Source organism: Dicentrarchus labrax, unplaced genomic scaffold (assembly GCF_905237075.1).
Source record: "Dicentrarchus labrax unplaced genomic scaffold, dlabrax2021, whole genome shotgun sequence".
Taxonomy (NCBI): domain Eukaryota; kingdom Metazoa; phylum Chordata; class Actinopteri; family Moronidae; genus Dicentrarchus; species Dicentrarchus labrax.
The window spans coordinates 12,785,268-12,809,374 of NW_026136708.1; the positions used below are offsets into that span (position 1 = coordinate 12,785,268).

General features: G+C 38.1%; 1 protein-coding gene across 13 annotated transcripts in view; it reads right to left on the bottom strand.

The window, feature by feature from the left end:
* Window positions 1-24,107, bottom strand: part of dnmt3aa (DNA (cytosine-5-)-methyltransferase 3 alpha a) — a 63,918-nt gene that overhangs the window by 23,784 nt on the left and 16,027 nt on the right. For 7 of the 13 annotated variants that reach the window (XM_051410042.1, XM_051410040.1, XM_051410036.1 and 4 more), the window contains exons 3-6: window positions 22,436-22,543; window positions 13,645-13,768; window positions 13,225-13,262; window positions 12,952-13,083 (exon numbers count right to left, since the gene is read on the bottom strand). In XM_051410042.1, coding sequence (XP_051266002.1) covers window positions 12,952-13,083; window positions 13,225-13,262; window positions 13,645-13,768; window positions 22,436-22,543 — 402 coding nt within the window. Of the gene's footprint in view, window positions 1-12,951; window positions 13,084-13,224; window positions 13,263-13,644; window positions 13,769-15,598; window positions 15,871-22,435; window positions 22,544-24,107 lie in introns of those variants that run through there. The other 6 variants (XM_051410039.1, XM_051410043.1, XM_051410047.1 and 3 more) reach the window with 4 other exon arrangements.

Genomic DNA, 24,107 nt, shown 5'->3' on the forward strand with positions numbered 1-24,107 from the left:
GAGTGGGGAGAAAGGGTGCGGTGGGGAAGCAGTTCAATGGGTTCAAAGAGAGAGAGAGAGAGCGAGAGAGAGAGAGAGAGAGAGAGAGAGACAAAGAGAGGGGGAGAGAGTAAATAGGATTATATTATAAAAGTGAGGAATATAATACAGATAGACAGAAAGTGGAGCATTTTTAGTAGAAGACAGAGAAGATACATTACAGAAGATTAGGTTTTCAAGTTAAGGTCAGTTTTTCTACTTTATGATCAATTGTTACACTACAAAAGTGATTTATCCTAAAATGTATCAAGAAGTATTTAGATCTTGTTTTACTCTATAAAAATACACCATTACAACTTAAAGTCCTGCCTTTATAATGTTGCAGTACAAAAGACTTGGAAGAAAAATGTACTTGAAGGAAGAGTTGACACATACTTGCTTTCTGGTGTTGAGTTATATGAGAGGATCAATACGTCACATCTCCCAGTTAAATACAAAGCGACATCCAGCAGCCAATAACCTTAGCTTAGCATAAACACTGGACAATAGGGGGAAACAAGAAGTGTAAAAGCAGTAAGTTGTGCTTTTACTATGGGGGGGGTTATGTGCAGGACTATTTCTTAGCTGGGAGCCACATAACCCCCAATGAAACTCCAAATCGACACTTTTACACTTGGGTTAAGTTTGGTGTGTTAAATCTTGACCTTTAAAGTAACTTCTTCCCAAAGCTGAGACATAATTGTAGAAGAGGAAAAGTATAATATTTCCCTCTGATAGGCACTAAAGTAGAACCTCTAAAGTGCCTTTGAATGATGTGTAAGTGCAGTATGAGTCGCCTCTCTGACAGGCAAAGAAAGACAAAAACAAACACAAGATTAAAACTAAAAGTCACAATACTGCTGACATTGTTTGACAAATTATATGTGGGAATTCCAGTGTAGAAAGAGTGTAGCGGTGAGTGCTCAGCTTCAAAAGAGACAAATTTAAAAATAATCATGACCTCACTGGTTACCAAACTTCAAGAATCTCACTGGCCCAGATGTAAAATCCCACGACTCCTCCGGAGCATTTCCATGACCTAAAAAACATTCTCCCTTTTTGATTTCAGAGAGAACAATTTGGTTTCTCCTTCAACTGAAAACCACCGTCTAATGTAATAAATGTGTGAAACAATTTCATGGGAACACATTCTGCTAAATTCGTTCATAAAAAACCTGAAAGAAAGAAACACGTGGTAGAGGAAAAGGGAGGGATGATGGCCTAAATTCAAGTGGAAGAGACAGTAAAAGTGAGAGTGTTAGTTCATGACAGTTCTCTCCTCTGGCTGACCCCGAAAACACAAGGTCTCTCTTCCCTGCTCCTGTTGACCTTTGACCTCATAAAATCCTAATCAGCCTGTTACACGGATCATAGACCGACCACACACACAAACACACTGACATAGCGCACACACATATACGTGCATATGTTGTCACTAGTTTCTAAAACATCTGGGGTTCTGGGACATAAAGTCTGGATTTTTACTTCCTACGACTAAACTAAAGTATCGGTGCGTCTCAAATCAGAACTATGAAGTACTCTCAAACTATGTGACTTTAAACTGTACATTTTAAACCTTTATATTCTCAATATATTGTATTTCTATTACATCTGGAGTATATGTAATGAAAGTAATTTCCCCCTGGGATTAACAAAGTATTTCTGATTCTGATTCTGATTCTGAACTAGAAAGACTGCGGACTAAATATGGTTGAGTGTGAATGAACACAATGCAATGTACAAAGGAAATGGAGGAGCTGCTCACAGCTGGAAAACATTTACATTGATTGTGGTTGGTGGTGAGCAGCTCTTGCCCTGATATCAGACATATCAACTCATTTCTATCTTCAGTCGTACAGATTGTCGTCAACGCTGAGGCGTAGCCGTGCCAGTATGTCGGTTAAGAGCGGAGTGGAGCGAAGTAAAAACAAACTACAATGTCAGGCGATGTTGAGATGAAGGCAGAGTATGAACAGCCTTGAGAGCAACATCTATCTTTTTCTGTAGCAGTCGTCATTGTTGTTCTTACTCCTCCTTGGTTACAGCTTGACAACAGCATTATTCCCGCCAGTGGCACTGATTGACTAATCGTTGGTCCCCCCGACGGCGCTCACTGGATGGAGGTCTAATGTCACACATATTGTATTATTGCCTGTTAGTATAAAAAGGTAAAGTATTCAGTACTGTTAAAACAGTATACAGTGACGATAGTATATTATATAATATACTGCATAGAATCAGTATATAGTGTAGTACAGATTAGCAACTTATTTACTTTTCCATTTTTATGCTGCATGTGTTTCACATTTTTGTAACTCTCTGATGCTGCAAATATTAAATATTCATTTTAGAATTAATTAAAATGTTACCATGAATGTGGCGTCAGTGTCATTTTGTATCAATAATGTATAGTTTATTTTATCTGTACGTTTCTTTCATTCATGTTAACAGTTGAAAATGTTGGTGGCTTGTTGTTTTTGTGCAGCTTCATAATGTTGTTGGTTATCTGGATATTTATTTATAATTTATTACTAATTCCACATGTAGTTTTTTAAACTTAGCGACTTTGAACGTGCTAGCTGTGTGATTTGTTTTGGGGTTTCTTTATTCTTTCTTTTCTTATTTTGTGTTTTTGTTGACGGTAAGCTGCTGCAAAAAATGCCTTTGCAGGGATAAATAACGTATTAAATTCAGCTGAAGTCAAGACATCTAACCATATTCTTATTCAAACTTTTCATCGATTAGTAAATACCACTATTTTCTACATCAAGGACCACATTTTCCTGCAGCAATCATTTCTACACGTTGTTGTTGATGTGGAGGAAACCTGATGTCCGCATCTGGACCGGATCAGCTCGTTAGAAGACTTGGACCTGACTCATGTTGCAACGAGATATCAGCCAAAAATCCCACTTACTGGATGAAACTGTGTTTGTTGCCTGGCAACATTCACTGATTGAACACCCCGTCAGGAAGCTTTGCTGCTTTCAGGGATGTGGATGTCTCACTGATGACAGACAAATCTGTATTCATGTTTCTGTGGAAGCAACTCTGGTCTGAAATAAACTGAAAGGTCAGCGTCGTGCAACCAAGGAGGGTCCTCAAAAATAAAAAGCATGCGTCTCTGGTTGATTATTGTATCACTTCTGTCTCATTATATTTATACTGCGGTAAAAGAATGGTTGACTGCTACATAAAAGTATAGTTCAGTGTGAATAACACAATTTTAAATGCACACATTTACAAAAAACACAAACCTTTTGTGTCTAAAAAAGAGAGTTAAGAACAGAGAGTCTGTTTCTCTGAGTATTCTGTACACTGAGCTGGAGAAAGGAGCAAATTCACTGCAACAAGTGATATTTTAAATTACCTACTAACCTATAAGAAGTACAGTATTTAGGTCAGTTGACAGCATTATAACTGGGATATAACTTCCACTCTGAGCCTCATTTAGAGCTTCAACGGTGCAGAACATTTTCTGTGTTCTCCCAAAGATCAACACGCCACCGTGTACTTTGTGTTGGGGCTGCTGAGCGGCTAAATTTGAGCTAGTGTGGGTAATCAGTCTCAGGTAGAAAACAAACTAAAGGCAATTAAAATTACTAGATATAAACAAAAGCTTCTAATACACATGAATCAACAACAGTGCACACAGTCGCTGTAACAAGAGGGAAGTATTCACACCACCTCACTCAAGTCTTTTATATAAAGTTGTGAATCAAGCTGACCACCAACATGAACATTTCATTTGTATCTGGATATAACTGCTCAATGGTTCGTATTGATAAACCACTGATTCACTCACTCGCCCAGAGAAGTCTCACTTTTACAGTCTGCCTCATTCAGCTAAATGGATGTTTGATAAAGACTGACAATAGGAAGAAATCAAATGGACAGAGGGCCAAAACCACAGGCAACAGTGCCAACTGAACATCTCACTGTGTGTCATGTCCACAAGATTCTAGTGCTGAGCTAAACGCTCATTGATTAACAGCATTTGACATACTACAACCACTTCTAGTGTATGATTTATATAATATATAATATATCTGTGCACTTTTGATGATTTGTGCACATCAGATGGTTCTGTATTAAACATTATGGAGAGTTTAAAATGTGTTGTAGAAAGGTCAGTGATACAGCTTTTGCAATGTATTTAAACTAAAGCACAACAATACTAGATACTGATACTGAAATTGATATTTGAGAGGTAAGAAAAATTAAAAAACAAACAATATAATGATATACATTTATATTTTTTAACAGATAAATTAAAGATATATATTTTTTTGTTAATTAATTATTTTATTGAATAATTGCGACCCAGATATGTACTGAGTGGAAATCTTAACAGTTGAAAAATACACCTCTCACCACCCTAGACCTCAAACACATTGTATCTTTGTCATTTCTGTACAACAATATCTTGTTTCTTACTGGCCAACATATGCAAAAATGTATCTGTCTGAAATCAACGGATATTACCTGCCATGTCAATGTATTGTTCAGGCACCAACTTGTACCACAGCACCACCACAATGCCGCAGTCTCACATGTCTCTCATGTCTGTAACATGTTATGAGCTACATTAGAGTTTGTGTTGGTTATGTAATGGTTGTTAATGCCGAGCTAAAATATAAGTGATCCAGAACAGGCATGTGTGTTTTCATGTGAGGGACAAACCAATGCAGGAAGGGGGTAGGAAGGCAGAGAGAGGTTGTAATACTGTGAGTTACAACTTCGAACTTTGACGAACCCCGTGGCCTGGTCAGTGTTTTCACTCTTAGTGCCGCCCCCTTGACCTCCGACCCCTCACCCCACGACCTCGCCAATGAGCCATTTCTTAAACCACTCCCCCTTTATGAGCGTGACTGACCCTGACCTCGAGATGAACCGGCATTGCTCAATGAACACACACACACACACACACACACACACACACACACACACACACACACGTACAATCAAGAGAGCAGTTAAGATCCTCTCTTACATTGTCAATAGGCAACACACCAACAACACACAATTCTTTCATTTGGCGATCGATCGCAGCCGCAGGACATGTTAAAGGAAAACAATCAGTGGTTTTCCATCAAGCTCTCTGAGGTCTCTTATAATGAAATGAACCAAACAACATCTGTCTGGTGAATGTTTAAGGACAATACGAAAATAATTGACCTTGGCTTGGTATTGTTTTCCAATTAGTAACATATTAGGAAGCTATTTGCACACCTTTACAGCCAGTGGGAAACTGATGAACACTGTAAACTGGTAATTCAGCTAAAAGGGAACAGGAAAAAAGCTTTTAACTATTAATGCAATTCCTCTAATCCCAAAGACAAAATCAACAAACAACAACAATGGACTAAACAACAAGTGTCTGATAGCTGTTTAAGGACAATACCAACTCTGACTGTGCAGCATAATAATGTGGTGGTTTGATGATGTTTTTAACATATTTGGTGACTTCTTCAAACTTCTTTAAACTATCTATCTCTATAACAAGATGTATTTGTCTGTGACAGACAAATACATATTGTTATAAAGATAAATAAATTATAAAATAAATACAAATAAATGTTTGCTGTTTGCTTTTGGACATCACCAAAGTATACCAAACCTGATGTCAACCATGCAGCTTCCTACATAAGTGGTTTGTTTTCCAATTACAGCAGTAGCACTAGCTAACTTTTACAGACTACTGACAGTACTATGAAAAGTTATATTATTATTATTACGGTTATTGTTATTTTCAAAAGCGTTTTTTTGCAGAAATGTGAAGCTTTATGTCACAGTAGTTGACATGATGACCAAGCAATATCCATTTTTCTGAGGGCTAGCGTAAACTAAAATACAAATAAGAAATGTTATGTATTCTACTTCTGTCTGTTACATCAGTGGCCCTCAACCTGGGGGTCAGGACCCCCACGAGGGGTCACAAGATAAATCTGAGGGGTCTTAAGATGATTAACAGAAGAGAAAAGCAGCTGTTTTACTTTTTATACCTCCCTCTAATCTTTTTTGTTTCTTACAAATAATTTTACATGTTTGGGACTCTTTTGGTCACAACTGGTCGACATACCGTATGCAACTGATGACGAGGGTTTTGTTTTGCCAAAAAAAAAAGTTATGAGTTGTCTTACACTGCAGTTTGCCCTGGTGGACCATGCTACATCCACAGAAAACTCAACTATAACAACCACAGATGTCTGTTATTAGCCAGCTTATTAACTGACTTATTAGCTGTAATTTTGTCAGAGCAACCTCAAAAGGGGGGCAGGTGTTTAAATGGGGAGCATATTAAACATTCATTATCACGTCTTAGCTGCCAGTGGAAAAGAAACTGTTTTTTTTTTTTTTAAATCTGCACTCCCAACTTGCCCCAAACAAACAAACAAACAAGCACGTAAACAGAAAGTGAACTAACACGTCCTTTGTTCAGTCTAATCAAACTTTCTTTCAGATGTTTTACTGCTGATATCTCCCATGTGTCAAGCCGTTGGCATAATGCCAAGAGAAAGCACTAAAAAAAGCTGAATTAAACACTGTTTTACTTCAGCAAACAAAAGGAAACCCTGCTAGCAAACATAAAAACAAACCTGCCATAAAATAACTTCTTGATAGCAGAAACAGCTTGTATCACAAACCTTAACACACTTCACACACTTGTATAGTCTGCAACATGTGCACACATGGAAAAAAAAAATTAAATCACTTACAGACCCGACATGGCAGCTCTGTAACTGCAATCCCTCCTCCCTGGCTCTCTTTCTCTCTGTCATTCTCTTCGTCTGTCTCTCTCTCGCGGTCTCTCTCACACCGCCTCCACTTTCTCCTCCACTTTTCCGCTATGTGTGTCTACTGGGATACACTCAACCTCAAGTCTTCTTTGCCCTCTCCCTCTCTGCTGATTGGACACAGTGAAGTGTGTGATTTAATGGCTCCTTCACCGAACAGATGTTTAGGTTAACTTCAACAACACACACACACACAGACACACACACACACACACACACACACACACACACACAGACACACACTCGCACATCCAAGCTAGTGTTTACGTGTGTGCGTGTATATATGAGGTGGGTACATGCACTGAGGTCAAAGGTTAGGTAAGCCTCAGAGTTGACAAGGCAATAGGATGTGTTAGGGTCAGGACCTCGCATACACACACACACAGACGTACACACAAAAAGTACACATCACTGTGAAATGAAGTTACACAAAGAGTCACATTAGTTTAGAGTTACAGAAAGAAAAATAAAGTGAAGCTGACATAATATAATATAGTGAATGTATGAAATAGGAATGTATGTATGAAATCTGATGAAGTCGCGTAAAAATAAGTATTTACAGCTGTGTTTGTTTCCTTCCAAACAAAGCGGAGATAACTTGACATATAAAAGTCTTTACGATTAAGGTGTTAACAAACAGTTTCCCATTCACACATCCAGTGGTCACAAAGGAATATTAGCATTCACTTTTCACATTATACTCATTCAGTTCCTTGTAAAAAACAAAATACTGATTAAAGAAGTTTTAAGGATGTTGCCAGTTCAGTTACTTTTCAAGCTTCCAAAGATTTGCTGGTTTTAGATTCACAAATGTGAGAATTTGCTGCTTTTCTGCTGCTGCTCATATATGATAAGTTTCTGAAATGTGCGAAATAAAAAAGGGTAATTTTGAATCAGCACATTAATCAGTAATGAAAATAATTGTTGAAGCTTTACAAGTAAACCATAAAACAGTTGGTGGCCTTAAAAAGCACCTGATGAAGGTTGAAGAAGAGAGGATGGATGTAAACAGTGCAGGTTTTAAAAGGTTAAAAGGCACACATTAGTTAGCCCTCAAGGTTACACACAAAGCACCTCAGCGAGTCTCTGGAAGTGAACCATTTTTGTTATTTTGCATGTTTGTAATGATCCAGTGATCAGATCTTATTACAGATAGTTTCAGAGGTTGTGTGTCTGACTCTCACTGCGGTCCTGCACATCACACCAAGTGGTTAGAGGTCAAAACAAAGTCGCAGCTGAGCGTGTGTGCAGCACATGACTTGCTGCTCTACCCTCTAATACATATAGTACACTATAGCTCCACTCACTATTTATTTTCTTGGCTGTAACTTTAGACATAAAATTAAAAGATGCCAGATTTTTTTCCCCCATCTCAAATGGAAAAGATTTGCAGAGTTACCAGGTTTCCTTCAGACGGCAGTGAGCTGGGATATTGATGGGGGTGTTAACAGCTGGCGGCAGTTCAACTGACACACACACACACACACACACACACACACACACACACACACACAACACACACACACACACAGGCAGAAACCTGGAACTGGTTAACCTCTGTCTCCATCACTGATTTCACCTCGTTTTCTCTTTCTGTCAAACACACACACACGTACACACTTTCTCCCAGGTTTTTCTCTTCTTTCACCTTCTCACTTTGTTTCTTTTGTTGCTTTACATCTAAGTTAAGTATCTTACCTTTTATTCTTTCCCCTTCCGCTCCTATATTTATTTTCTTGCCCTGCTTTAATTATTTTTTTTCTCTCTACACCCCTGCTTCTCCTTTACATACCTTCCCCCCCTCTACTTTTTTATCTTTCTTCCTTCCTTCCTCCCTTTTCTGTAGCCTTTCTGTCTTACTTAATTCATCTTTCTTTATTTTACTTGCTCAGTTTCCCTCCTCAGTTGGTGGAAAGCTTTTTACCCAAGTATCGTACTTCAGTACAATTTTGAGCTACTTTACTTGAGTATTTCCATTTGTTAATACTTCTTCTCCAACACATTTCGGAGGAAAATTACCCCACGACATTTACTTGACAGCTTGCATTTACATTTAATATTAAGCTTTTTGAAAATAAATGATAAGATGATACAATGCATTGCTAAAGATTAAACCAGAGGTTCCCAATCTTTTTGGCTTTTGACGTCAGTGTCGAGAGTGTCTCTCTCTACCAAAGCATGATCGACCCTCTAATCTTCTCAGATAATTTAATTTAAATTGTTTGTGGCACCAAGAGGTAAAATTATCCAACATTTCATTGAAAAGCAAAGATTAGACAGAAGTAAAAAAAAAATGAATACAACTTTGTTTAGCAGAACTTTGTTTTATCCTCTTCCTCCTCCCATTAATCAACTCACAACCCCTCAGGTTTGCTTTTACTTTTAGTACATTTAGCTAATAAGTATTTTTACATTAAAGGGATACTTCAGGTTTTTTGGAGTAGGTTTGCACCAACTGCTGTCCATTGTAGGTAAAACACTAATTATGGATAACTACCTCATACAACCATACTCCAAAGAACCTGAAGTATCCCTTTAGTGTTTGGTCATTTTACTTAAAGAAGGGATCTGAATGATTCTGAATTAATGTGTTTCTGTGCTACTATTTTACTTTCTCTCTTTTATTTACTATATATAGTTCAACTTCCTTTCCTTCTCCCTTTCTTTCAAATTAACATAAAGTTATGAGAAGAACCTGACTTTTAGTCTCAATTTGTTTCACAGAAACACATGACTTATGTCTTGAGAGTAGGTGATGAGTCAGTTACTGAGAATATGTGTTAACAGGATGTCACACACACTTATCTCTCTCTCTCTCTCTCTCTCTTCTCTCTCTGCAGTATAAAAGACAAGCTGGTATCAGTTTTGACCAACTAGAGCTTGTGTGTGTTTAATTAGGCATGAAAGATTTGTGTTTTTAAACCATCATCTTCATTTAAGTCTCTCTCTCTCTTTCACTCTCTCTCTCCTCTCTGTCTCTCTCTCTCTGACACTCACATCCCTGTGTTTCCGTCAGCCTGTGTCAATCAACTTGAATGACTTTCTCTCTCATGACCAGACCCACATCCTGTGTCTCTTAGTAATTCTGTCTTTCACTGTTACTGCTCTTGGTTACAGCAAAGCAGCACACAGTATTTTCTTTAGGGTACTGCAGACTGTTCTCTGTACACTGGGGCCAGATGTAAATGCATGTGATACAATCTTATGATCATTTAATAATATGAATATTAATAACTGATCATTTTGAACCACACTGATATATTATCCCCATTAAGTTGTAAGGCTGAGCAAACATTACCATTTCTGGCCACTCTGTCAATGTAAATCTAATATTTACTCTCTTTCAGCTCTGTGTTTGGTCTCCACCAACTTCCGATGGAAATATTTGGCTCTTTAGCTGCTATATGCGCCACTATATTTACCAGCTAGTAGCTAGCCTGCTGGCAGGTAGTGTACAGTGGGTTTTTAGAGGTTTTTAGAGGGCAAAAACAGATTTATAGAGCTGAAGGGAACTGCAGAGTCTAGAGATAATTCTCTCTGTTTGTTCATCCTCTTTCTTATACAAGTTCTCATGTTAATATTAAAAATATTTAAGATTGCTGCTTTAAATGCAGGTTTAAAAGGTGTCCACTTTGGTACACTTTAGAGCAGTGACATAACATTATTAACATTTCTATCCACAAATTTGTGTTTAGGGGAGAATAAAGAGCCAAATAGGACTATGACTTGATGTGAGACTGATGTCTACGATATTCACTGTCACAAAAACCAGTAACCTTCAAGCCACCACAGGCTTTCCTCACAGACCTGAGTCAGCTGTAACACCTAAATAGCACACGTTCCAATTGAGAGTGAATAAATACTAGTTAGCCACAGCTAGGATTTTAGAAATATTGTAGTCAATGAGTCCAGATTTCATTTAATTCTGTAAAATAATTATTATAAGGGATCTTTCACATTCACAGTGTAGTTGCAAAGCTTTTTCTGCAAGTATGTAACTATAGTGGAGAATCCCTACTGCCTAAAACAGACTTTTAAAGACATTTACTCCAATCAGAGTCACACAAATCAGCCTTTAAAACTACAACATGTGTAATATGTGAACGTAAACTCCACTTGATGATATTAACCCCATAGATTTAAATAAGTATTATTTAGGACATGACCTTGTTGGCCTCAATGACAGCTACGGCCTTTATTGTCAAGTGAGCAGAAGTTTAAATAGATAGTTTACACTAATAGACAAATGGTTGAATTATCAGGCTTCTGCCACTGTATGTGCTAAAAATACAAATGAAAGGTTGACCAAACCTACTAAAACAAAAACAGATAAATGAGATAAAGCCTAAACATCAACAATTTGAGGATCTATAAATCTTGAATTAATTCAAATGTTATAGATCCATCCAGTGTGTTTTCTATGCAGTAAAAATCAAACCAATGAACCTATCTGACAGGGCTGTTCTCCAGCAATGTTATAGTCCTAAAATGTTCCACTGGTACACTTCCGGGCAACGCATGTCAAAATCAACTTAAGTTGAGTTCTTCTAACATGACAAATGGTGCATGACAGGGATTTGCAGCCACTGAAGGGCAAAGCACCATTTTCACTTTCAACGGCACGTCACTTTGTCAAATGTTGAGTAAACGTCACAAAGAAAAAAAGAGCCAATGAAATTAGAAGAATACTCTTCTTGTTTCACCAGCCAACTATGTGTTTGTATAGAAAGGAAGTTGACTCCCTTCCAGTGTAAACAAATACAGACTACAGAGTAAACAAGGACGGGAAAGCTGCAAAACAACAGTGTGTGATGAAGGATCCAAAAAATATCGAACAAAAAGTGAAAATTTATGATAATGTAATCATGTTAATATTAATAATAATGTCAAAAATTATATAATATTATTGTTTTTTTTGGGAAATGTATTTACGGTTACGGTTTGACAAATGTCCTTTCTTATATATGCTGAAGATGTGTTCCAACAAATGATGGCAATGGCTAACATTGGATAAACGGGAAAGAACCAAAGGGACTTGAATACTTTTAAGGACAATGAAATGTCGTGTCAAATGTTCAGTTACATGTAATCACCTTTATTTAATTAACATGACCAGGCCTGAGATATGTCATAAAAAATTAACGGCTGGATTAACCAAATTAAAATTTAAATTAATTTAAGTTAATTTAGTACATTTTCTAAAATGAACACTTGCCTAATAATGAGTCCATGAGCTTCCCAGCGACTGTAGCTAGCAGTAGTATTTGACCTCCTACACGTACAATACACTGTCGAAACAGTTATTTTATTTTTATTTTAGTTTATAGGTGTATAAGATCTATCCAATAGTCTACAGTCTGAAACATTTTATAGCTACCATTACTGTCCACTGCAGGAAAGAGAAAATAACTTCTATATTTAGAGATTATGCCCTCTGACATAACCTGAATTGCTTTTGCGTTGCAAGTGTTTTATATATTTTGCAATACTAGATGAAATAGATTATATGTGAATGTAGAATATGTACAGCGTTAATGGTTGTTCGCGTCGTCCCTCCCGACCAGAAAACACGCAGTTCAGCCCACCAGCAACTAGTTTACATGCTTCACTTCCCTTTTAAATTGTACAAATAATCTTCAGTAGTTAGTTTTTAAGACTGCTCTCTCATTTTATTTGAGTAAAATGAACATTTAACAAAAAACAGCAGAGTTAATAGGCCCTAACACAGGAAATTTAACTGCTAATCATGATAACATTTTTAGAGATATCGCCCACCACTGAGCACAGTGCATTTCTGTTGTGGAGGTAGATTCCTCAAAGGGGGTTTCCCCTTTACGTGACTACTCAGTGCAACACAGAGCAAACCACAGCTGACTTCTACTGTATTTTGGTTATTTTACAATACAAAGCACCCATCTACAGATCCAATCCAAAAGCTTACAAATCCTCTCAGTTAATTTAACGTTTACAGAATATACGATATGACAAACATATTCCAAAATTGAAATGTAATCCAGAGGATCTGTGAAGAAGCGTTTGATTGAGGCGTCAACATGAGGCATTTTATTCTGATTGGGCTCCAAAGACAATAAAAGCCTCCATGTTACTGTAGCTACAAATTCACACAGACAGAGACCTGTTTCTCTCCCACCTCCATCTTCCAGCGGCTGAGCCATTCTTCTCTCTGTCTCCTGCTGATGTAGTACGGATCCCCAGCCTGGAAAGTGACTCTGGGGACAGGCCTCCTCCGCAGCCTCCCAGTCTCACCCTGCACATACATACGCACACGAAAAGCTTGTTACATGCTTAACTCTTAAATCTGCATGTACTATGAGTGCGGTTTTCCTTCATTTTTGGATGTGAAAAAAGAAAAAAACATCAGAAGCAGGATATAAGCTGCTTTTCTCACCTCTCTGGGGGAGTCGCAGTTTCTGTCGTCTGGCTCGTCTGCAGGAGAAGAAAAGTGAAAGGAAATGGCCCATTTGTACAGATTTAACAAGAGCTTTAATGAGGAGGTAAAGCCATGATTTTCATCACTTTGCCCTGGCATCCATATTTAAAGTCGAAATGCCTTCAAACACTGCAATCTGGAAGTTATTTGACTATTTAAATTTCAGGTAAACTGACAAGTACTCCTGAAGACCTTTGGGTAAATAGTTTTTTATTAATTAGGCATTAATCATTAACTTAACGTTTCACATCCTTAAAGCATCTAAAATGTAAAAAAAAAAGTGATCTGTTGTGTAATTTTCTTAAATTAAAGGCTTTTAATTATTGTATAAATGAGCAAAGTCATATTATTAGAATTATATGACTTTGTATTCTATACCCTTATTCTTCTCGGTTTGCTCTAGTTTCCGACGCCCGCGCTTCTTGCGAGGGGAGGGGGAGGGCTCCGGCTCCTCAGGCGGGGTTGGGGGGGCGTTTGCACAGGGGTCAGAGGTCGCCATCTCCTGGGAAACAGACGGAGCACAGTCTAGGTCTGAGAAAACTGCTGCTGGCCCTTGTCTAGACTCATCAAAGACCTCCATAGACATAATAACTATACACACACACGTACAGGCCTTATACTCACACATGCACACACACACACACACACAAAACTCATGCATACACACACTATCAAAGAGCTACTGCAATACACGCACATACCTATTAGAGTCTGCCCTTGTTAGTACAATGCAGTGCAGATACGTCCAGCAGAGTGTGTCTGCATAGGATCAGTATAATAAACACCCCCAGCTACCATTAACACACACACACACACACACACACACACACACACACACACACACACACACTTCTGAGATGAGAGCAGTATTGATGTCGTTAACAGTGCTAATGATTAATGAGCACATGTGGGAGGAACACCTTGTGTTAAATGATGCTCACCCCTCATAAAATTAGGTTAAAATTATATATAATGTAAAATAACCTTAAAATGAATACTTTCAAACAAGTATTTACACAGCAAAACATTGAGATGACAGTATGCCGTTTGTTTAATTGTGCATTCAATCTCCCGTGTACATAATCCTGTCTCTAATTCAATGGCTTATCCATTAGCTCACCAGCATTAATGATGCTAAACGCTGATCATGTGTCCGCTCTAAAAGGCCAGCAGGATTTTTATGTGTGTGTGTCGCTAACAGGCGAACAGATTTTATAGATTGGTAGTTAGAAAGTGGAGAGCAAGGGTGAATGTCAAGCTCAAAGGCTACGCTAACACTAGCTCGGACTAACAAGCCCACAAAGGCTGTAATGAGCAGGTGAGAAGGCCTGTAAAAGGCTGAGAACACAAAAGGTGACTAAAAGGGCCTCAGGGCAAACTTAACTACACCAGCACACATCAGCACTAACACTGGGTACTTAAACAGGAAGGTTTTCAGTGCCCAAAACATCCCACCTAAACACAAAAATCTATATTTTGCGTTAATGTGTGCTTGCCCTTTTGTAAAAAATAGTTTTAGATAGCTATGTGCATGTGTAGGGCCATTTATCTGCCACTGAATCTGAAAATTAACAACAATACTCTAAAAGGCAGATGGATTTTTATGTCTCCATTTTGCAAATAGATGACAGTCAGCTCTAAATTTAAAGAATACTACACTATATTAGAGAGTTGGCTGCAGAATATTAGATTACTTCCAATAAGTCTCAATCAACTCTCATTAAAAGTGTGTTTTAACTGTGTGAAAATGTATAAATTATGTTATGTTATATGTGAAAAGCAACATGTTTACTTCACGTTGGGACAAAACACTGGGAAATGAACTGCTGAAACAAAAGTAAAGAGACTGGACAAATAACAAAGATATTTCTGTTTATAGCATTTCATAGAAGCAAAAAAGTCAAAACACATTCAAAACAAATTCAAACTAAACTCAAAGCAGTCAACTAAATTCAACCACTTAAGTCAAGTGGTTGAACTCAGTGTAAAACTTGCTACATAAAAATCAACCAGGTGCTTCTTTATAAATTAGCTCACATGAATTTAAAAACTGTTCGCACAAAACAATCCAAATCATGGCATGAATTAACCGAGATGAAAGTAATATGTTTCTTTAAAATTAAATCAAAATGAGTGCACCGGCGTCTATCCTGTGCACATGCAATACCATCACGTGCCCCTTGATGTGAACACATGGCCTTAGCATTTATTGTTTTAACCCCAAACGGAAATTAAAGCTGCATTAAGCAATTTTTAACATTAGGAGGCAAAAAGACTCTGATACTATAGCAACACCTACAGCTAACTTTAAGGCAAACAACTGACTACTTACACATTCAGCAGAAACAGAGGAATCTGGACTTGCAGTCATCTTTTTGGTCACATGTCGAATGTAAATCCAATTTCAGCCCTGGTTTGGTCCACCAACTCCTGAGAAAAATATCTGGATGTCTTTGGATTGCTATATGTTCGACGTTCTTCAGCCACTTCACAGCCTCTCCGCCATTTTGCGCTACACAGGAAGTGGTTTGATTCAGGCCGGTGAACCAAAACTATAACCTTAATGCGGCTGCAGACTACAGTTTTGACTCAGATCACAAAGAGTCATTTGATTCAATGCGCCTATCAAAGAAATTGCTTAATGCAGCTTTGAGAGAATTGTACTGAGAGAATTTAAACACGTCAGAACTTACTGCACAAGACCAAACACAATCTTGCCCTCTTATGCATCAAACTGTAAGAAATCTTCATAATTTGATAGTACAGACAAAAAGAGACAAACACAGATAGTGCTGCCTACATGTAACCTTGTGGTCTATGTTGTCTTTCACTTTTTCAAACACCTCCTGCTGTCCTACACTTCCTGTTCTCTTTCTGATATTGAATGACAGAGTGGAAAGTACCTGATTTTTACTGTGCACAATATAGCAATCCAACCAAGGGCAGTTTCTTTTTTAACTTGGATGAAACTTTGATTATACCCAAGGGGGGAGGGGGCTAAGGAGAGAACAGGATGCAGCAAACAATAAAACTACAGTGCACCAAAAATAATAAAATAAGCAGTCACACCAAGCTAATACAGCAAAAAAAATGCATGATTGGGCCAAAATGTGTCTGTTTTCAATATCAGTGTGACAGATAAATGTAACACATGTGTGCAAAAATATGTGCACAGCAGACATTTGTTTTTTTATTTCAGTTATTAGTTCCTGTCACAGTAGCCGTGAATCTCGTCCAGATTATGTTTTGGACATGACGTGATTTGGAGAACTGCCCAAACTGCACATGTCACAGCTTTAGCGGTGTCCTGCTTTACATCATAGATTATTATTTATTATTATCTTCAAGCTTGATACTTTTTATCACGTATACTTTTAATACGTTTTATTATATTTTGTTTTGATTTGTTTGCTTTAGTTTTGCTAGCTAACACTAGTTATTACTAAAGATAGCTACTGTGGCCATGTTGGTCAGTGTAGCTATCTCTAGTTATCCCTAGAGTTTTCAAACTATCTAACAAAGTAATTTCTTAACAATAAAAACAAAGATGAAACATAAAAACCTATTTTTTCCACAGTCCAAAACGCAAAGATATTCACTACTATCTACTTCTATCATCTATGACAAAGAAAAGGATTAAATTCACACATTAAAAAAATCTGGAACCATCCAATGTTGATGAAAAAAAAAGACTAAAACAAATACTTGATTATCAAAATAATTGCTGTTTAAATCTCTGTTAATCAGCTAATCTACGTTGCAGCTGCAGTTTCTATTATTTTGTCCACTGCACTTAAATCAATGAGTGTAGACCAAATGACAGAAACATCTGCAAAGATTCTGACCTCTGCTGGAAAAGGTCAGGCGGATCTTTATCCCTTTAAATGACGGTGAATATCCAGATTAAAGTCATGATTCAATTATTGTTTGCAGTAAATTAACGTGATTGTGTGGTTCGTAACAGCTTAAAGGACAATTAAAGGACCAGTGTGTGGGAACGGGCTGTGAAAGAGAAACTACGGTGGCAACGAAACCCGCGAAAAAGGAGATAGTCCCTACCTTTAAGTTAATTAATACAGGATCTCAACACAAGCTCAGTTGTTACTAGTTGTAACTTAAAAGCTGTTTCATTTTTTGACCCAAGAAAGTCATTTTTAATTTGTGAGCTGACTCATGGCACTTTTTGTCAAACACAACCATAGTTTTTTCCACACTGTCTCTGTGACCTTTGTGGTTTTGGCGCAAAAAGGAAACATCAAAAGAAACCAGATCAAGCTGCATACATGCCAAGATCAAATCGAAAATTCTAGCAATGAAGTCACGCTTAGTCCGAATTAAGACCTTAAGTTTTACATGAAAGAAATTCCAGTAATGATAGTTTTGCTTTACTCCTGATAAAGTCTAGCTATTAGTGTGCATGAAAAGTTTTATTATTTCTATCAGTTGACATCAAATCTGACTGTGGTTGCAAGATGATTTCCATGTAAAAGCATTGAATAAATGGTGGGAAAGGTGCTAATGTGTCTCTTTAGTCCTACTGTGCTACTACTCTGAAATGTTTAAGCAAAAAGCACAAGCGCAAACACACGTACACATGCATAAAGACCCACCAGCTGCTCCGCACATGGGAGAGAAACGAGGGAGAAAGGAAAGAGGAAGAGGCCGACACCTTAACTAACTTATAGTGTGAGTGTGGAACAAAAAAACCAGCAGCCAGATAAAATGCTAAACAATAAGTGTGAAAGGAACAGGAAAAAAGATGGAGGCTTGAAATAGTTAAGGACCATTTAGCTAATCCACTTATCCATGAAACTATCATCATCACTGTGATAATATGTGCGTTCGGGGTAGTGTATTTGTGTAAATGTGCGTGCATGTGATTACTTGTAATGGAGGTGAACGGGTGAGTGAAGGAGACAGAGGAGTGAAAGTGAGGCTCCCTCCCTCTCTGCTCTCTATAGTTAGTGTCACTGACTGCTCCACCCTGAGCACCACACAATGGCTCTATTCCTGGACACACTCCACTGTGTGTGTGTGTGTGTGTGTGTGTGTGTGTGTGTGTGTGTGTGTGTGTGTGTGTGTGTGTGTGTGCATCAGAGAGAGAGAGAGAGAGAGAGAGAGAGAGAGAGAGGGAGAGAGAGTTAATGGCTAACATACTGTGCGCTGGGCAAGAGGCTTCTTATATTATACTCTGATCCAAGAATACTACATGTGATAATACTGCTGTACTAGTACTGTCATCATCAGTAAGCATTACCTAACCTACTACAACAACTAAGGTTGTTATAGGTCTGTTATACTACCACTAACCCTATGTCAACACAGCAGTGTAAGCAGTGCGTGGTGCTGCTGCCAGTCTTTCTACATGAGTTTGTCCTTGATAAATACAATAATACAGCCTTGTTAATGTATGAATAGATTCTGTCCACAGAAACACAGAAGAGCTTTTAATCTCAAACAGATACAGGAGGTGTTGAGGTAAGCTCACGTCAAGGTTCACGTCTGTGACATATTCCACAGATGTAGACATCGAAACTGTTGTGAATGGTTATGTTGTTGCTGGTATAATGTCGATGTGATTATTAACAGATCACTTTCACTGTCTGTTTTTGCTGAGAACCGCCGGCTGCACGTAGAATAAATAGGCAAGATCTCAACTCTTCTAAGTAAAGTGTAAACGTGTGACACACACAGCTCACACGGGCAGTGTGGCTGCTCTAACCTGTTAACATGGGGCCCAAATAAAAAGCAAGACGTTTCACAATACACACACACGTTGCTCACGCATGCTGTGTGGAACGGGCTTTACACGGCTACAGCTTACCTATACTAGCCCTACTATGTAGTCCTGCTACCAGTGCTACTAAACACTACTAAAGCTACAACTGCTGCTACATGTACAATATATGACCACTACAGCTGGTACTACTACAATGCTACCACAACTACTATTTTCACTATCACTACTGCTACTACTAGTTTAACTAGTCTACTAGCTTCAATTACAACTATTACACCACTACTACTATAATGCTATTCTAACCACTATTATGCTACTATCAACACCATTACCACTACTATCTCTACTGCTACACCTACAACTGCTGCTACTGTTTGAACTATTACACTATTATTATTACTGCTACTAAAATTATAATGTCTACTACTCAGTGTTTCCTCTATGTTGATTTTGGAGTGGCGGCCGGCCGCTGTTAAATTTCTGCTGCCACGGTATCAGAAATGGGGCAGACGCACAATGTAGTTGTCAAAACGTTCGCTTTCTTCCAAGTCGACTATTAAACTAACAGCTCCACCAAAAACGTCACCGCGGTGGGTCCGTTTTAATTGGACAACGTTCAACTTGTCAGTTCTCAGCTCAACGTCCTGATATCAAACAAATGGAAACATTAAAACGGTAAGTGAGTCACTAATATAATATTAATTAAACTAATATAAATTGGAAATAGTCTATAGATGTGGTCATAGATGGAATGATGTTAAAGTAAATAGTTATGTTAGTTTAGGTTTTAATGAATTAGGCTTCACGCATGCACGAAGGCCACAAGGCCGAAACGTTTGTTACCCCCTGTTCGGACAGGCCTGCCCCAACTGCTAAAAAAATCCTAGAGGAAACACTGCTACTACTACAGTACTGTTGCTTTTATATTACCACTACAACTACTACAGTACAACTACAGTTATACTATCACCAATACTACTACTTTAGTACTATTATGCTCCACTACTGCTGCTATTCAACTTCGTTGAATCTAATAAAGTTGAATCTAATCAACTACTGCTATTTAAACTTCTATTGCAACTAATATATTAATACTGCTACCACTAAAATGATTTTGCTTCTACCACTACTGCTGGTACTATTACTACTACTATAAATATTACTCTAACTATCAACACCTGTATTACTACTACTGTAGTAATAGAATAACTAGTACTACTGTTACCACTACTATTACTACTGCTATGGGACACTACAACTACTACTATTGTACAACTACAACTACAGCTGTGTTAGTTGTGCTATATCAAATATTACTACTGCTGTGATCGATGATGTTATTACAACGACTACAAGTAGTGCAGAAAATACAACACTAACATGCAAACCGTTTGTTACGTGTAACACATTAGTCTGCACCCGTGTGTGTTGTATGTGCACGTTTGTGTTTGTGTATGTGCGTTAGTATCTGTGTGGCAGGACCAACATTAATCCTGCCTCCCTTGTCAGAGCTCAGACATCAAAGCATGATCAGACTTGCTCTCCTGCACACATGAATGCACACACACACACACACACACACACACACACACACACACACACACACACACACACACACACACACACACAGATAACACACTCACTCTCACAGTAGTTCACTCGGTATTCCTTTCTGTTCGGGGTTGTTTGATCAGCTATATTGACTTGCTGATTCGACCACAGAGTTCAGTCAGCACAAAGACAGGCAGACACACACAAGGTGAGCGATAAGAGGATGAATGGAGAGAGAAAAATAGAGGAGAGGAGCTGCCAAAGATCTGAAGTCAGAGAGCATTAAGAAATATAAAGTATGGTGTCATTACAGTAATAATGCAGCTCTGTAACACCACTCACAGCTTATTACTGCCGGCCTAAAGGTGATTGGAAGGTTGCCAGTTCAAACCCCCAATCAAGCTCACACAGAGGAAGTAACGCTTTCACCTTGTGAGAAAGTAACAAAACTCAGTCCCCAACTTTCTTAAAATAAATAAAAAACACAGTTGAAGTGGGAAAACGTTACAAACCGATTATAGCCACTGTAGTTGTTATACTCTGTTGTCTGATCAGTGCTGGTTATGGCTTAAAAAGATCGGTGACCAGTGATGAATCAAAGGTCTCTACATATTCAATCTTCCTGTCCAACATACTGCTTTATTTTGTTCTTTGAATATATGCTGAGTTTGATCTAGTTGGGTTTGTTTATCCATTATTTTTTGTTATTCTCCATGACTTGCTTATGATAAACAGGTAACACAAACAGGTGATCTTGCTTATATGTCCTTTGTTCTAACGTCTTTCCTGCATAACAATTCAAAAATAAACCAAACAGGATTTTGAAAACAAGAAATCTGCTAAAATCAATCGTTATTATAACTTTCTTCCTGCATAGTTTCAGCCATCATTTCTATCAGTTATGATAATATTGTACTTAACAGAGTAATTTAGAGAACTCAGAACGTGGCAGTATCTCTAAAAACAGGTCTGACAAGTAGACGAGAATAAGAAGACAATCATACAGCTTTAAAGTGAGCCAATAGCTTTGTCAGATGAGCTACCACGTTGCTAATAATCCCTCACAGGAAAACCACGAGGGTGCAAAACTATAGAAAGAATGGTAGGTCGAAGTTGAACCAGGAAGTTCAGCTGTAAATTGTGGTGGATGCTTAGAGCAGCCAGTTTGAGTTGCCTAAATTAGTTTGTATCAATGCGACTTTGATCCTTTCTGACTTATTTTTAACACTGTTTACACATTCTGAGCACTTAGCCATTACTCTGGCGAGTACAGTGTTAACATAATGTAAGAGAACTTGTGAGGTTTATTACATTTTCTTTCAACTTTAAGCAAACCGGTAACAACAAGTATGCGGAAAATGTGGTAGACAGATCCAGACTGAAAAGTAAAAATGGTGACATCTACGAGGAAATGCAACTAGCATTACATGTTGAGCATATGTATTGAATGTTGAGCCCTGCAACCGCTTAGTGTGTATGGGAATCCCTGTTCTTAGACACACTGCTAGAAAAAAAAAAGTCTAAATTTAACACAAAAGAGCAGAAGTAAAGCTACCAAAAGAAGCTGCTGCGAGGAGGCAAGTTCTCTGTCACATTATCTGTAAAACACACTCAGATGTGACAATTAATTAATGCAGTAAGTGTGTCTAGTGTTCTGTGTTATTAGAAAAAGCTGATCTCACTGCATGTGTCACTCAGCAGCTAGCAGGTGGAAATACATAAATGTGAAGCAAAGTGTTCCTGGAAACAGTGCATGCATGTTCAACATATCTTTTCATGCTAGACAGGGGAATTTTGTATAGGTGAATAGATAATCAATCACTCTGCTGCAGTGTAGAGTATAAAAGGCTGACGACAGCCTGTAATTACAGTACTCACAGGAAGCAGCTGTTTGCGTTTCCTGCCAGGACGACCCACTCTACGCTTGGCGCGGGGGCTTGCTGGCGTCCCCTCCTCTGGACTGTCCTGGTCTGCTCCATCTTCACTCTGGCCAATTATAGAGAGGCCACATCAAACACTGAGTCAATCCAATGATCGTATGAAGTCATAATTGATGTCAGCAGTGAGGCAAAACAGGAGGAAATAAATAAATGGTAGCACACTCTTGACAGCATCTGCAGTTTTTATAAAGTTTCACATTTTTAATGACATTTTCACCAGAAAACAAAAAGATTTAAAAACAAAGATCTCAAAACCCAGCCAAATTCTTATCGAACAAAGCAGTTCTCGAAATATAAATGGAAAGAATATGAAAGAAAAAACTATAAATTATATGTTTGCAGACATGAAATCCGACTTTGTTTAGAAAAGCAAACAGGACGGATGTTGTAGTGTTTCTAAATCTGCTCTGGACTGATCTAAATGTGGATATGCAGCACAAAAACTCTCATAAGATAAAAATGAAGACGTTACATTTCGATCATCATTCGAGATCTTTTAGAAACCTGTGGAAACGTCAGTGACATAATACCTTTTAATACCATCTTATATTGATTAATTCATCCCAGCAGTTTGTTCCTGTGCTCAGTACACAGCAGAGACAAGGTGGTATGGTACAGAGTTTTAGAATAGCAGTGGTATAATTTTACAGTGATATATAAAATAAAAAAACACACACAAATTTGGGACTTGACTTGTGACTTGCAATAAGAATTACTCTGTCCCACCACTGCCTTTTTACCTCATGATAGTTGGTGTTTTCTCATTATATTGACATAATCATAAGACATTAATGCACACAAAAACAGCCAATAGATAGTGGCTTGAGAGGAGGGGATTTCTGAGTACAGAGCCCCACATACACCAATCACTGTTTGTTCACTCCCTCCACTATCACGTACCAAAATATCCATCCTCATTCACAATCAGATTTTTTCCCAGAGCTATAAAACCGCTCTCTCCCACTGTGGGTAGATGCAACCCCCTCCCCAATAATTTAAGGGAACAACCAAACCCTCAGTTTCTATTTTTACTTTGGATCTGGGCAAGATTCGAGTTGCTGAGAGTCTCGTGTCTGTCCAAAGTTTTATTGGATCCAAGAGGACGTTAAAGAGCCGAATGAAATAAGCAAGACCTGCTGCATCTTTAGTTAAGCAGCGAAAACTTGAATGAATTTGACTGCTTATGTTTGAGCTTTTTTGTTTTATTTTATGAGAATCATATCTTAGCCAGGAGACAAGAATTTACCAGCCGCAGTGATTTTCATTATAGGCTCTTTTATCTGTATTTGAGCTCTCTCTGTATGCATTGCAGCCTCAGGCAGAAATTAAGTAACTGTTACAAGGAAGAACCATTAGACTCTTGTAATGCAGAAGTGAACAAGGCAGCTTTAAATGTACCAGTGAGGATGAATATTTTTAAGCGTTGGTTTTCCAAACTTGTTCAAAGCTTGGTTAAGAGGCAAATGGGGTTAACGCAAAGTGTGTGAGAGTGTTAACGATTTCCTTGGGGCATATTTAAGATTTTGGTGCAGTTGCTGTTGGGTTTGATGGACTGGGTTTTCTTAAGTTTGAGTAAGACATTAAAGGTTGAATACACCTTAGATTGGGGC